We start from the raw sequence: 15,740 nt of genomic DNA, 5'->3' as shown, positions 1-15,740 counted from the left end.
TAGGGCTCACCTGTCTGTCTCCCTACCCCGTCATTACAGTACTGCATTAATCTGGTGAAATATGTTAGATCTCTTTGGATCAATTTTCTTAGTGACACATATTATTACTGGATGAATAACCTGAAATAAGCCAGAGAATGTAATGTGGTGCTTAATTAAAATATCCAGTTTTAAAATAAAGTACGGGCTTGGATCTGCTGTTAGTCCTGCTTCTTAATCACCTGTGAACAGCTGATATCACAGCTACATATTTCCCTGCAGTCCATGGAATCGGTGGTCTTGCCAAGTCTACAAGACCAGTTCTTTGTTAGCGTCTCTCCACTCTCTGGTTAACAGCGGGGGCATACTCAGTACCCCCTCTATGATGTCTATTTGGCCTGACGGGACATATGGAAAGGTGTTGTATTGAGACAACCCCTTTAATTCTGATTTACCCAAAGGGACCCTGCATAGTTGCCATTATTGCAACAGCGGGACTTAAACTTGTGACATACAATGATAATCCCGGCACAGTTAGTTAAATAGAAGCAGATGGACACAGGTTAGAAAAAAAGATCTATCTTACCCCCTAAAGCTTGTTTCATAACAAAATCCATGGTCCTCTGATGAGTTCTGCCCTGCTGGTCAAAGAGGTATTCTCATCCAGTACAGTTATAAGGAGACGCTATAAGAAAGAGACAAAGAATATTGAGAAATTTATAATGTTCCAAGATAATTGATAAAAACATCATATATAACTGATGCTTATTACACTATAGAGAACACACATGCACTGACCTTTAATACTGATGTCATTTTTTTTTTGCCTATTACAGGTTGAAAATAATTGAAAATGTTACGCTTTACTCATCAACTTATTCTCTTTAATATCTGAATATAAACCAGTCTCAATATGAGGAATGCGTAAAATCAGAAGCACCAGGAACTCCGCTTACACTGGGGTTGACATTTTCCAACATCCATTGAGGGTTTCCGTATTTTTAGAATAATGTTCTATATTTGTATCACACCGCAGCAGAAACGCCTTAATTACATGCAATTGAGCTACGGAGGAATTGACAGTTTTATGGGGCAAAAATAGAACATTGGATTCATTTTACCTATTTGCTATTATATACCCCGAGAAGCAGATACATAGCAGCAGTATAAAGGTAAAAGGTCTATGTATAGGATGAATCCTGAGGCCTTGGTCAGTTGCAGGTGCATAACTAGAATTAGGGGGCCCCATCATAAAATTAGAACCTAGTGATAGTAAACTAAAACAGCAGCATAAGTACCAATAATTAAAGGTATGGATAATAGTGCTATATATCAGAGAAGTCCACATAGTAGTGCTAGATAGCAGAAAGCCACCAACTTGTAATTCCCCACAAGAAGGAACAACGTTCTTTCTGGGACCCTAAGCAGTTGCTCTGTCTGCTACATCTATAGTTGCACCCATGCTCAGTTGTTTCCAGATGTTTATAGTAGTCAAGTACCGTTTTCTACTGTGCAGCCTGTAGCTTCTATGAATAGCAAATAAATACCTAAGAATAAAATCTTTTCATAGTTATAGGGTTAAATAGTTTGTACGGTTGAAAAAAGACACATGTCCTTCAAGTTAAACCAGGGGATGGGTGAAGGTAAGTAGTAGAGTAAATTGTATAACTTTGTATTGATCAAGAGTATGGCAAAAATAAGCCAATTAATGCATGAGAAAATTTGACCTAAAAGGAAAACATTTCCTTCCTCATCCCAAGACTGGATCCACATTTAAACAATTCTATACATTTACTTATGCAGTGATGTTACTTTGTTCTAAGAAATTATCTAAGCCTTTCTAGAAGCCGTCAACTGTTTCTGTTAAAACCATTTTTTTGCGGTAGGCTATTCCACAGACTCACAGTTCTTACGGTAGAAAAAGGCTTGTCTCCTCTGGAGATTGAATCTTTTTTTTTTTCTCCAAATTACACGGAACATCTTTTCACCATAATTTGATATGGGCCATTAATATGCTTATGTCCCCCCATAGACGTCTTTTCTCAAGACTAAATACATTTATTTATTTTAATCTTTCCCATAACTATGATCATCCAGGTCCCTTATTAGCTTCGTTGCTCTTCTTTGTACCAACTCCAGGGCATCCTTTCTATGAACTGGAGCCCAGACTGCATATTCTAGATGAGGCCGCACTAATGCTTTGTAAAGTGGTAATATTATTGTAAAGGATCTGCCAGGCACTACGTCTGTGGATACTCCCAGGATTAATCAATCGACACCTGAGGCCGGACCTCTTAGACTGACTCCGGCTCCCACCAATCAGGGTGGCAGGCTCAGGAGTGGGAGAGCCTATCGCGGCCTCGTCAGTCGGAGTTAGCTCCGCCCCCTGTCCATTTATACCTGCCGTTTTCTCTTCCTCATTGCTTGTGATTCTTCCTGGTTTCCTGGCTCTGCTACAGCCTTGCTCCAGCCTGCTACTGCCTTGCTTCAGCCTTGCTACAGCTGCCGCTTATCCTGCTTTGCTCTGACCCCGGCTTGCTTCCTGCTCCTTGCTCTGCATTCGTATACTTCGTGACATCCAGATTCTGACTGCTCGCTGACCACTCTGGTTTCCTCACGGTGTTCCGTGGGCCACTGCCCCTTCCCTTGCTTGTTCCCTGTTTGTATTCCCTTGCACTTAGTCAGCGTAGGGACCGCTGCCAAGTTGTACCCCGTCGCCTAGGGCGGGTCGTTGCAAGTAGGCAGGGACAGGGCGGTGGGTAGATTAGGGCTCACTTATCCCCTTCCCCTTCTTCCTGCCATAACAATTATATCCCTGTCCCGCGAGTTCATGCTGCTTCTAATACACAACAGTATTAGCTGGCTTTTGATGCAGCTGATTGACATTGCATGCTGTTATTTAGTCTATGATCTACAAGTACACCCAGATCCCTCTCTACAAGTGACTCTCTCAGTTTTACTCTCCCTATGACATATGGTGCTTGCAGATTATTAACTATTAATTTTTGCTTTTGCATGTTTGTCACACTACATGGTTTTTGATCTCTTTTGAAAATTAGACGAAGATAACCGAAGAAAACATATGACAAAGTGCCATATTAATTTAAATATAGACTGTCATTTAACCCCATCCTGCCACAGCCCTTTTTCTTTTTTTTTTGTTTGTTTTTTCTTTCACACCTTCTAAAAGCCATAACTTTTTTATTTTTCCATCAATAAAGCTATATAAGGGCTTGATTTTTTGTGGGACAAGTTGTTGTTTCTCATGGCACCATTTATTGTACCATATATTGTACTGGGAAAATGGAAACATATTATTTGTGGAGTAGAATGGGAAAAAAACTGAAATTCCTCCATGGTTTTTTGGGTTTTGTTTTTACGACATTCACTGTGCAATAAAAAATACATGTTAGCTTTATTCTGAGGGTCAAAACGATTATGGTGATACCAAATTTATATAGTTTTTTTTCATATATTTTACTACATTTATAAAGAGAAAACTATGTGATGTCATATTCTAAGAGCCATAACTTTTTTTTATTTTTGCGTCGATTCAGCTGTGAGAGGGCTTATTTTTTGAGGGGTGTACTTTTGTTTTCATTGTTGCCATTTTGAGGTACATAAGACTTTTTGATCTCATTTCCTTAAATTTTTTTGTGGGAGACAATGTTAATAAAAATCAGCAACTCAGGCTTTATTTTTTATATACGGCTTTTATCGTGCGGGTTAAATATTGTTATATTGTAATAGTTCGGACTTCGGAATTATGTTTATTAGTGCTTAATAGGAGCAGAAAGATGGCAGACCTGGGCACCTTCGTTATGCCCCCAGCCTGCCATGACAACTATCTGCATTCCTGCGATTGCATCGTGGAGGGGCGTCAGACAGCTTAGATGCCACAGTTGCTATTGAGGGGGATCCCGCTCATTGTAGTGTACTGTCGGGTGTAACATATAGCCAACACTCGCTTAGTATGGAGCAGGCCCATCCTGTGAGACCGCTCCATGCTTCCCCTTGCCGACTATAACGTAACCCTACATCAAATGTCTGCAAGGGGTTAAACAAACTTTGCATAAATCAAGAGTATAAGCGAATATAAGAAGCTTTGTAATATATTTTATTTGAGAAAAATACCTCTCCACATTCAGGCTCATTTTCCTCCTCACTCCTAAATGTTCACTAACTCTGAATTTACTGAAGACTATTAATTAACTGAAGGATCAGGTTACAGCTGCCCATAAAAGCCCATGAAGAGGGGAGGAGGGAGCAGGAGCAGTGTGAAAGAGAAGCAGAGCGCCACATAGAAATGCTGCTACAGCTTCTAGTAAATATTATATCTCACCCCAGTTGTAAAGGATCTGCCAGGCACAGCTTCGGGGTTAACTCCCATAATTAATCAGTCAGCACCTGAATCTACATCCCTGAGACTGACTCCAGCTTCCACCACTCAGGCTGGCAGGCTTAGGAGTGGGAGAGCCTATTGCAACCTGGCCAGACTCAGCTAGCTCCCGCCCTCGGTCTATTTAAGCCTGCCCTTCCTGTCCCTCGGTGCTTGTGATTCTTTTCGTGTGGTTTCCTGGCCCAGCTACAGCTCCTTCTATTTTGATCCTGCTCCATACAGACCCTGGCTTACTGACTACTCTTCTGCTCTTCGTTTGGTACCTCGCACACTCCTGGCTTGACTCGGCTCGTTCACCACTCTGGTTGCTCACGGTGTTGCCGTGGGCAACTGCCCCTTTCCCTTGCTTGTATTCCCTTGTATGTTTGTCGTGTTTGTCGTGCACTTACTGAGCGCAGGGACCGCCGCCCAGTTGTACCCCGTCGCCTAGGGCGGGTCGTTGCAAGTAGGCAGGGACAGAGTGGCGGGTAGACTAGGGCTCACTTGTCCGTTTCCCTAGCCCCCGTCACTACATAATCACAAGCCCATACCTAGTCTACCCTGGTCCCTGACACCACTATGGACCCCCGTGAGACCCTGGCTCAGCAAATGCAGGGTCTCTCCCTACAGGTCCAGGCCCTGGCTCAGAGGGTCAACCAGCCTGATGCTACCTTGGTAGTTCCCCTCACCTCACCTCTTGAACCCCACCTCAAGTTGCCCGACCGGTTCTCAGGGGACCGGAGGGCTTTTCTCTCCTTTCGGGAGAGTTGTAGGCTTTACTTTCGTTTAAAGCCTCATTCCTCAGGTTCTGAGAGCCAGCGGGTGGGTATAATTATGTCCCAGCTCCAGGAAGGGCCCCAAGAGTGGGCCTTCTCCTTGGCTCCTGACGCCCCTGAACTTTCCTCCGTTGATTGTTTCTTTTCTGCTCTCGGACTTATTTATGACGAGACTGACAGGACTGCCTTTGCCGAGAGTCAGCTGGTGACCTTACGTCAGGGTAAGAGACCTGTTGAGGAGTATTGTTCTGACTTTAGGAAGTGGTGCGTAGCTTCTCGGTGGAATGACCCTGCCTTAAGGTGCCAGTTTAGGTTGGGTCTGTCGAATGCCCTGAAAGACCTGCTAGTTAGCTATCCCTCTTCTGACTCCCTAGACCAGGTTATGGCTTTAGCGGTACGACTTGACCGACGTCTCAGGGAACGACAACGTGAACGTTTATGTGTTTTCTCCTCCGACTCCCCCATGATGCCTCCCGAAGTTCCGTTGCTTCGTTCCTCCCCGAAAGACTCAGAGATACCTATGCAACTCGGGGCCTCCGTGTCCCCCCAACAACGTAGAGAATTCCGCAGGAAGAATGGTCTCTGCTTCTACTGTGGGGATGACAAGCATCAAGTGAACAACTGTCCTAAGCGTAAGAATGCAGCCAGAGAACTTCCGCGCCTAAGTGATCATCGGGGAGGTCACTTGGGCGCACAGGTATTTCCCGTAAATAGGAAACGTACTAAGATCTTGCTTCCCTTTCAGGTCTCTTTTGGTGGTAGGTCTGCTACCGGCAGTGCCTTCGTGGATTCACGGTCCTCTACTAATATCATGTCTGTGGAATTTGCTATGTCTCTTGCTATGCCTCTGATTGATTTGCCTAAACCTGTCCCGGTAGTGGGTATCGACTCCACTCCTCTTGCTAATGGTTATTTTACACAGCATACCCCTGTTTTTGAACTCCTTGTTGGCTCCATGCATTTGGAGCAGTGCTCTGTACTGTTGATGCAGGGATTATCGTACGATTTGGTTCTAGGCCTTCCCTGGTTGCAGTTGCATAATCCCACGTTTGACTGGAGTACTGGGGAGCTTACCAAATGGGGTAATGAATGTTTTACGTCATGTTTTTCTGTTAATTCTATTTATCCCCCTGAGGAGGCGAACACGCTACCCGAGTTTGTTCAGGACTTCGCCGATGTTTTCTCTAAGGAGGCCTCCGAAGTGTTACCTCCTCATAGAGAATACGATTGCGCTATCGAATTGGTACCAGGAGCTAAGCTTCCTAAGGGTAGGATATTTAATCTTTCTTGTCCCGAACGTGAAGCCATGAGAGAGTATATCCAGGAATGCCTGGCCAAGGGTTACATTCGTCCCTCTACTTCTCCGGTAGGTGCTGGCTTCTTCTTCGTAGGGAAGAAGGATGGTGGTCTTAGGCCATGCATTGACTACCGTAGCCTGAATAAGGTCACGGTAAGGAACCAGTATCCCCTTCCTTTGATTCCTGATCTCTTCAATCAGGTTCAGGGGGCCCAATGGTTCTCAAAGAGGGGGATGAGTGGAAGACTGCGTTTAACACGCCCAAAGGCCATTTCGAATACCTTGTCATGCCCTTTGGGTTGTGTAATGCCCCTGCGGTCTTCCAGAATTTCATAAATGAGATTTTGAGAAATTACCTGGGGATATTTCTTGTAGTGTACATTGATGACATACTGGTGTTTTCCAAGGACTGGTCCTCCCACATTGAGCATGTCAGGAAGGTGCTCCAGGTCCTTCGGGAAAACAAACTGTTTGCCCCTGAAGAAACTACCCAACGCCAAGACATTGGCTACCTTGTTTGTCAAACACATCCTGCGTCTTCATGGGGTCCCTGTCAATATTGTTTCGGACAGAGGGGTACAATTTGTTTCATTGTTTTGGAGAGCCTTCTGTATGAAGTTGGAGATTGATCTGTACTTCTCCTCTGCCTTCCTTCCTGAAACCAATGGCCAAACTGAGAGGACTAATCAATCTCTAGAACAATATTTAAGGTGTTTTGTCTCTGACTGTCAATATGATTGGATCTCATTCATTCCCCTCGCCGAATTTTCCCTTAATAACCGGGTCAGTAACTCGTCAGGGGTCTCCCCCTTTTTCTGTAATTTTGGGTTTAATCCACGGTTCTCCTCCGTTTCACCTGGTAGTTCCAACAATCCCGAGGTAGAGGTCGTTCATCGGGAACTGTGCACAGTTTGGGCCCAGGTTCAGAAGAACCTAGAGGCGTCCCAGAGCGTACAAAAAACTCAGGCTGATAGAAAACGTTCTGCTAACCCCCTGTTTATGGTCGGGGATCTGGTGTGGTTGTCGTCTAGGAACTTGCGTCTCAAGGTTCCGTCCAAGAAGTTTGCACCCCGGTTTATTGGGCCGTATAAGGTCATTGAGGTCCTCAATCCTGTCTCCTTCCGGCTGGAGTTACCCCCTGTCTTTTCGTATACACGACGTGTTTCATGCCTCTCTCCTTAAACGCTGCTCCCCGTCCTTGGCTCCCTCGAGGAGACCTCCTGTTCCCGTCCTCACCCCTGAGGGGGTGGAATTCGAGGTGGCCAAGATTGTGGACAGCAAGATGGTCCAAGGCTCCCTCCAGTACCTGGTCCATTGGAGAGGATACGGGCCCGAGGAGAGGACTTGGGTACCCGCCCGGGATGTTCACGCTGGGGTATTGGTCAGGAGGTTCCACCTGCGTTTCCCCAGTAAGCCAGGTCCACTTAGAAAGGGTCCGGTGGCCCCTCATAAAAGGGGGGGGTACTGTAAAGGATCTGCCAGGCACAGCTTCGGGGTTAACTCCCATAATTAATCAGTCAGCACCTGAATCTACATCCCTGAGACTGACTCCAGCTTCCACCACTCAGGCTGGCAGGCTTAGGAGTGGGAGAGCCTATCGCAACCTGGCCAGACTCAGCTAGCTCCCGCCCTCGGTCTATTTAAGCCTGCCCTTCCTGTCCCTCGGTGCTTGTGATTCTTTTCGTGTGGTTTCCTGGCCCAGCTACAGCTCCTTCTATTTTGATCCTGCTCCATACAGACCCTGGCTTACTGACTACTCTTCACCAGTGTTGGATTCACAGCTACATTGCTCATTTCTGCCATATAATGTTCTTCATACTGCTACTGCTTCTATGTCTTCTACAAAAAACATTGGGAAGCAGGATGTTCTCTTCTCTATGTGCAATACCTGGGAGACATCTTAGCAGTTAGGCTCCGCCCACTAGCTCTGGGAAAACTAAAAATTTGAGATGGAGCTTGTAGAGGGGAAGCTGCTAAAAAAAATGCACTAAACTTAGCAGCAATATTTGCACTAAAACACTTTCTATAATTTGATATTAATCTATCAAGTGGCTGTTGAACATGATTTGTCACCTCTCCTGTTATGTCTGTATTAATAAATACCTGCATTTCCTACAAAATAACAATGCTGGAGCATCTTTACTTACTCTGGGTTGTGTTATTCCTGTTATTCCTCCTGGAAATGCATGAATAAATTAATAACTGGGTCTTACCATTCCTCCAGTCAATGGGGTCTGTCTCTACACAGTTTGACACTGTCCAGTCAGTGCTGACAGTGGCAGACTGTATTGGGATACACCTTATTAACAAGGGGTATGGTAAAGCTCAGTTGGCAGTTGGCATTTTATTTACCCATTTCCAGGAGGAACAGAACAATATAAATATAAAAGAAAAGATGTTCCAGCATTGTTATTTCATGTGTAAAGCAAGTATTTGCTAAAACAGACATCAGGAGAGCTGACAGTTCCTCTTTAAGGAATTTTAACCCTTTGAAAATCTTCAATTTGTTTTATATGTGCATGACCTACTTGTTTAAGGTCCAGAGGAGAGGAAAAAAGGCTGAACCAGAATGGTGTTATGCATCAGCACAATGATCCAAAAGAGTAAAGGAACTCTACATGTGAATGGCTGAAGAGAAGAAAAATCTAAGTTTTTAATTTACCTAGTGAAAGTCCAGACTTCAACCTTCCAAGAAGTAGGGTAGGTCAAATCAACTAATATGTCTGAATTAAGCAGTTACATAGTTACATAGTTACATAGTTAGTACGGCTGAAAAAAGACACATGTCCATCAAGTTCAACCAAGGGAAGGGAAAAGGGAAGGAAAAATTTCTACACATAGGAGCTAATATTTTTTTGTTCTAGGAAATTATCTAACCCTTTTTTAAAGCCATCTACTGTCCCTGCTGTGACCAGCTCCTGCGGTAGGCTATTCCATAAATTCACCGTTCTTACTGTAAAGAAGCCTTGTCGCCTCTGCAGCTTGAACCTTTTTTTCTCCAGACGGAGGGAGTGCCCCCTTGTTTTTTGAGCGGGTTTTACAAGGAACAGGATATCACCATATTTTTTGTATGTGCCATTAATATATTTATATAAGTTAATCATGTCCCCCCTTAGTCGTCTTTTTTCAAGGCTAAATAGGTTTAATTCTTTCAATCTTTCCTCATAACTTAAATTCTCCATGCCCCTTATTAGCTTCGTTGCTCTTCTTTGTATTTTTTCCAACTCCAGGGCATCCTTTCTATGAACTGGAGCCCAGAACTGAACTGCATATTCTAGATGAGGCCTCACTAATGCTTTGTAAAGTGGCATTATTACATCCCTGTCCCGCGAGTCCATGCCTCTTTTAATACACGACAATATCCTACTGGCCTTTGAAGCAGCTGATTGACACTGCATGCTGTTATTGAGTTTATGATTTACAAGTACACCCAGATCCTTCTCAACAAGTGAATCCGCCAGTGTAGCGCCCCCTAGGACATATGATGCATGCAGGTTGTTGGTACCCAGATGCATAACTTTACATTTATCTACATTAAACTTCATTTGCCAAGTGGACGCCCAAACACTTAGTTTGTTTAAATCTGCCTGTAATTCATGAACATCTTCCATAGTCTGAACTATATTACATAGCTTGGTGTCATCTGCAAAAATAGAAATAGTGCTATTAATCCCTTCCTCTATATCATTAATAAATAAGTTGAATAATAGTGGTCCCAGCACTGAACCCTGGGGTACACCACTTATAACCGGTGACCATTCAGTGAAGGAATCATTGACCACAACTCTCTGGATACGGTCCTTGAGCCAATTCTCAATCCAATTACAAACTATATTTTCTAAACCTATAGTCCTTAATTTACCCATTAGGCGTCTATGGGGGACAGTGTCAAATGCCTTTGCAAAGTCCAAAAACACTAAATCCACAGCGGCCCCTCTGTCTAGACTTCTGCTCACCTCTTCATAAAAACAGATTAGGTTAGTTTGACAACTTCTGTCCTTAGTAAAACCGTGCTGGCTGTCACTTATAATGCTATTTATTGTCACATAATCCTGTATATAGTCCCTCAATAGCCCCTCAAACGTTTTCCCCACGATGGATGTTAAGCTTACTGGTCTATAAAGAGGTGCTGACTAACGTTCCTCAACAGGGTAATTAAAGACTAATTATAGGAAATAATAGGAAGTGCTTGTTAGGATTTATTGCTGCCAAAGGTGGTGTATTTGGTTACTAAAGATTATCTGTCACAAGACAGACTCCTTTAAGAAAGGGGATCACTAGATGCTTTTTCTAATTACCGTATTTTTCGGACTATAAGGCGCAGTGTTTAGCAAGAATAAATCTTGCTAAAAAGTCCCTGCGTCTTATAGTCGGCAGTCAAGGGACCCATCAGCGCCGGGTCCCATGACCGCTTCTTACCTAACCCCTTCCCTGTGCTGGCACATCATGGAGCAGGGAGGGGATGTTGTTTGGAGCGGGCTCACGCGCTGAGCCCGCTCCATACACTGCAGATGTCATCTGTGTTTTACAGCTGACATGCTGCTCTAACGTCCAGGAACAGCAATGGCGCTGTTCCTGGCCGTTTAACTAGCTAAATGCAGCGGTCAATAACGACCGCGGCATTTATAGTGTTTTCCCATGAGGGACATTTATGATATATCCACAGGATATAATCGAAAAAATAAAGTATTTGAAGCAGCACAGATCCCGATATCCGGAGAGGTGTCACGCTGTAAAATCAGACAAACCTAGTCTGACGTAATGTAATTCTCAGAAAAAGCATGCTTGAACAGCAGCATACATCTCCCAAATTTCAATCAATATGTTCTTTTATTGGTCAAAATCCAGTAAAAAATGGCAACGTTTCGACCCGTGACAAGTGGAGGGCTTGAGAAAGACCCTCCACTTGTCACGGGTCAACCATACTTTTTCAGAGGATATCCACAGGATATGTCATTATATGTCACCTCTGGGACCCGCACCTATCCTTAGAACGAGGCCCTCTAAACCCTGTTCTATCTTACTCGCTCCGCTGACTCCCTGCCACTTCCTGGTTAGGTGGTCAGGAGTTATGGAAACAGCCGAGTTCTCTCTGAGCTACGCTGTTTCCGTAACTCCCATTAAAGTGAATGGGAGTTACGGAAACAACCACAAGCTACGCTCTTTTCGGAACTCGGTAGCACCGAAAACAGCGTACATGGTTGGGTTACGGAAACAGCGTAACTCGCTGAGCTACGCTGTTTCCGTAACTCCCATAGAATTAAATAGCAGTTACGGAAACAGCGTAGCATGCTACACTGCTTCTGTAACTGCCATTCACTACTATGGGAGTTACGGAAACAGTGTAGCTCTGCGAGTTATGCTGTTTCTGTAACTCATCCATGTGTTGGAGTGTATTGTACCAGCGGAACTAATAAAATGTGTAAAAAAAAAAAAGATACATTTTCAGTGTAAAAAAATATTACAAGTTAAGAAAAAAACCTTTTCCCATTTCTCCCCAAGCACAATGTAAAAAAATAAAAAAAGGAATGAAATAAAAAATGATTAAAAAAATCATATGTACCAAAAAAATGGCTCTCGGAATGTGTTTTTTTTAACAAATAGTTTTTGCTTAGTAAAAGTAGTAATAAATTATTTTTTTCCCAATATTTTGTTACCTAAAACCTGGGTGCGTCTTATAGTTAGAAAAATATGATAACACCAGTGGGGCTGAAACTACATGGTTCCTTTCGTCCAATGATTTAACGGGGAAGTTACTTTTTCACTTGGGTAATATGGATGTTGCATAACTAAACAAAGTGAAAGCAATAGGTGCTAGTGTTTGTACTTTACTTTTCACTTTTTGAAATTTGCAAGTTGCGAAAAAAAAACACTAAAGTAAATATACACACACTGGCTATTCCACCTATAGGTTTTCCTATGTCTATCTATCTATCTATCTATCTATCTATCTATCTATCTATCTATCTATCTATCTATCTATCTATCTATCTATCTATCTATCTATCTATCTATCTATCTATCTATCTATCTATCTATCTATCTATCTCTCTATCTATCTCTCTCTCTATCTATCTCTATAGAGCGAAGAAAAAGGACCACTTACAGTAGTTAATCTTTTATAACTATGTCTATGAAAGTCTTCAGAGGACTCAATTGAGATTTATAATAAATTGTCTTTGAGATCACAGTGTACCGCGGTTACAAAAAATAAATCAGGCATGTGTTTGATGTAAATAACCTTGGGGAACCTGTAAAGTCGGGATAACTGTAGTGATTTGCTATGCTCTAGGAGCGCCATCTAACCGTTCTCAGCTTTCAAAACAATCCCAATTACCATAATTATTGAACGTGACAAGAATTATCTGAATCTTGCTGATGTTATATCTAAGTGGCAAATGGCACCTAACAACCAATGGGAGGCTTCATGGCTAAATCCTAGAGATTATCTTCTGTTCATTTACTGCATGGATTAATCTTTGCCGTGTGGACATTTCTGTCACAGATAGCAGCCAAAGACTGGCAACAGATAAATATGAACCATTTACTCATTTGTGATCACTGGCACACACAAGCTTTACATGTGTAAAGCAGCCTCATGTCAGGGGAAATCCACATTCTTTCACCATATAAAATTCCTTTTGCCCATTTCATCATAATTTTTCAGGAATTATCAGCAAAAATTAAATAGTTCAAAGCAATTCTGCGGTGTGAACGTGCAAATCACTTTTTTTTTGTTCTTATGTAACTGTGTGAAAAATGAACGACTCATTATTTAGTTATCTGCCAAGTATGTATTTTATTATGATGGATTTTACTACTATTATTATAACTATTATTATTCGTCCGTATTATCTGATTGCTATATACACATTTATTCAAGTGTGGCATGTCGGCAAACACAGTGGCACCTGTAACCTCAGTCCTCAAGATCAAGGTTTAGTGATTGAACACATAATAATATCTAGACCCCCACTGTACTTATTTTGGCTGATATAGCACTGGTTATGTGTCGTGGGGGCTGTGTGACTGGCATATACAGGCAATGACTGGCAATGTGTTTGGCACTTAGACATATTAGAAAATATTTGACCAGACATCTGATCACTAGAACATTCTTTACCCTATTTTTCAGACACTCTTTTAAACTATGTAATAAAGCTCAGTCAGTACATGACATCTTAGGCCTTATTTACACGAGCGTATTTCACGTCTGTGATACGTGCGTGAAAATCACGCGCGTCGCAAGGACCTATGTAACTCAAGGGGGCCGTTCAGACAGTCCGTGATTTTCACGCAGCGTGTGTCCGCTGCGTAGAACTCATGACATGCCCCAAACTTGAGCGGTTTTCACGCATCACGCACCCATTGAAGTCAATGGGTGCGTGAAAATCACGCTCTGGACACGGACGCACTTCTATGTGCTGTGCGTGATTCGCACAACAGTTTTTCAAGAAATGAAGGCACAAATAAAAGCACCTCCTTCATTTCTGTTTCTAAACATAAAAACAGAGTGTCATAACGATGCCATATGCGCGAAAATCACGCAGCCACGCACCGAACTCTTATGACACATGGAACTGCAACGCGCAAAAAACGCTGCGTTTTTTTGTGTGAGCAAAACGCACACGTTTGTGTGAATTTCGCCTTAAACACACACACTAGCAATTGATTTTAAAAGTTACATAATATAGCAAAATTTAGGCTTCATGTATCATAACTGTATTAGAACAGAAACACACATTCACGTTTTTTAATAGAAACTTTTTTAATAGAAACTGCAACAGCACTGAGGCAAAAGCCAAACAAAATTTGCACGGATTTGACACAGATTTCCGTGCAGATTCTGAACCAAAATCTGCGTTAAATCTGATCTCAATCCACATTTAATGTATGTGAATGGGGTATCCGAAACCCTGTTCACGTGCTCTGGATAACATGCGACCCCTCAAATTGCACATATGCCTCGCATTTCTGATGTGTATCCAGCAGTAAATTGACATGTATGAACATAGACTCATAGTGCAGTGACACAAGGCGGATTTTGTTGATTTTGTTGTTGCCAACACTCTGGGCGGGGACTCCCCTGATGTCACTGTCTGTATATGGCTTGATAAGGACTCCTGTGCTAGTCGAAACATTGCTTTTTTATATGACGTGCTGGGAATAATAAAAGAAGGACAGTCTTTTGTATACACCTGCCTTGATTCTGCCATTTTTCTGGATAGACTGTCTATATATGGACAGTGACGTTGGGAGTGTCAGCAACCCTCTGGCCGGGGATTCCGGCTCTGGTGAAGCCCCTGACATCACTGTCCATAAATGGACAGTGATGTCGGAAGCTCCCCGAGATATACGTTCAATGTATACTTGTGACGGATGCCATAGACTCCCATGTTAAAAAAAAACGTATGCCGTGTGGTATATGCTTTTTTTTTGGGGATTCCTCATGATGAAGTAGCGTAATCTAGCGTTGCCTAGATCAATCTCAAGTATTTATTATAGTGCCTTAAAAGTTAGTAAGAATGAAACATGGTTTTAAATCCCATCATGCTTACAAGATAAACAAATGTCAAATTTCATAATTCACTCTTTTCTTTCTTTCTAAACTAATAACTATCAATGTTAGGTCATGATGATTAGTAAACTAGAGATTTTTCAATCTAATATGTGAGTTTCTTTAAAGAGTATCTAAACTTTCAGAAAACTTCTGACATGTCAAAGTGCTTCATTTCTGATCGACTTTTCTCTGAAAGCCGATGTAACGTTGTACGGACTCAGGCGGGCTTGGCTTTCTGAGATAAGCTGATCAGAAACTAAGTGGCTCAGCCGAGCGCTTCTGCAGCTTAGTTTTAGCGATCGGTGGGGGTCCCACTTCATGGACCCCCACCGATCAAAACTTCTGACATGCTACTATGACATGTCAGAAGTTTTCGGAAAGTTTATTTACCCTTTCATTAGGCCAGGACACACACACACACGTAAAATAACGCATCGTGGGAACGGAACGCCGTTTTCCCCATTGAAATGAATGGGCAGATGTTTGGAGGCATTCAGCCTCTGTATTTTCAGCCATTATTCGGGGCGTTTATGGCCCGTAAAACGGACGAAAATAGGCCATGTGAACATACCTTGGACGTAAACGACTGGAAAATGGTCCAAAAAATCGGAAACAGAACGTCTCCAAACATCTACCCATTGATTTCAATGGGAAAAACGGTGTTCCGTTCCCACGGTGCATTTTTGAAAAGCGGCCGTGTAAAAAATGACAGCGAAAAATAACTTTTTTTTGCAGCAGTTTTTGATTTAC

General features: G+C 42.6%; 1 protein-coding gene across 3 annotated transcripts in view; it reads right to left on the bottom strand.

Annotated features, from left to right (window-relative positions):
• CPLX2 (complexin 2) overlaps positions 1 to 15,740 on the bottom strand; it is a 176,461-nt gene that overhangs the window by 59,937 nt on the left and 100,784 nt on the right. For all 3 annotated transcript variants that reach the window (XM_075856467.1, XM_075856466.1, XM_075856465.1), the window contains one exon: positions 566 to 664. In XM_075856467.1, coding sequence (XP_075712582.1) covers positions 566 to 596 — 31 coding nt within the window. In that variant the 5' untranslated portion in view covers positions 597 to 664. The remainder of the gene's footprint in view (positions 1 to 565; positions 665 to 15,740) is intronic.

This window comes from Rhinoderma darwinii, chromosome 3, assembly GCF_050947455.1.
Source record: "Rhinoderma darwinii isolate aRhiDar2 chromosome 3, aRhiDar2.hap1, whole genome shotgun sequence".
NCBI lineage: Eukaryota > Metazoa > Chordata > Amphibia > Anura > Rhinodermatidae > Rhinoderma > Rhinoderma darwinii.
The sequence above is the reverse complement of the archived record's forward strand: the minus strand, read 5'-3'. Positions and strand labels throughout refer to the sequence as shown.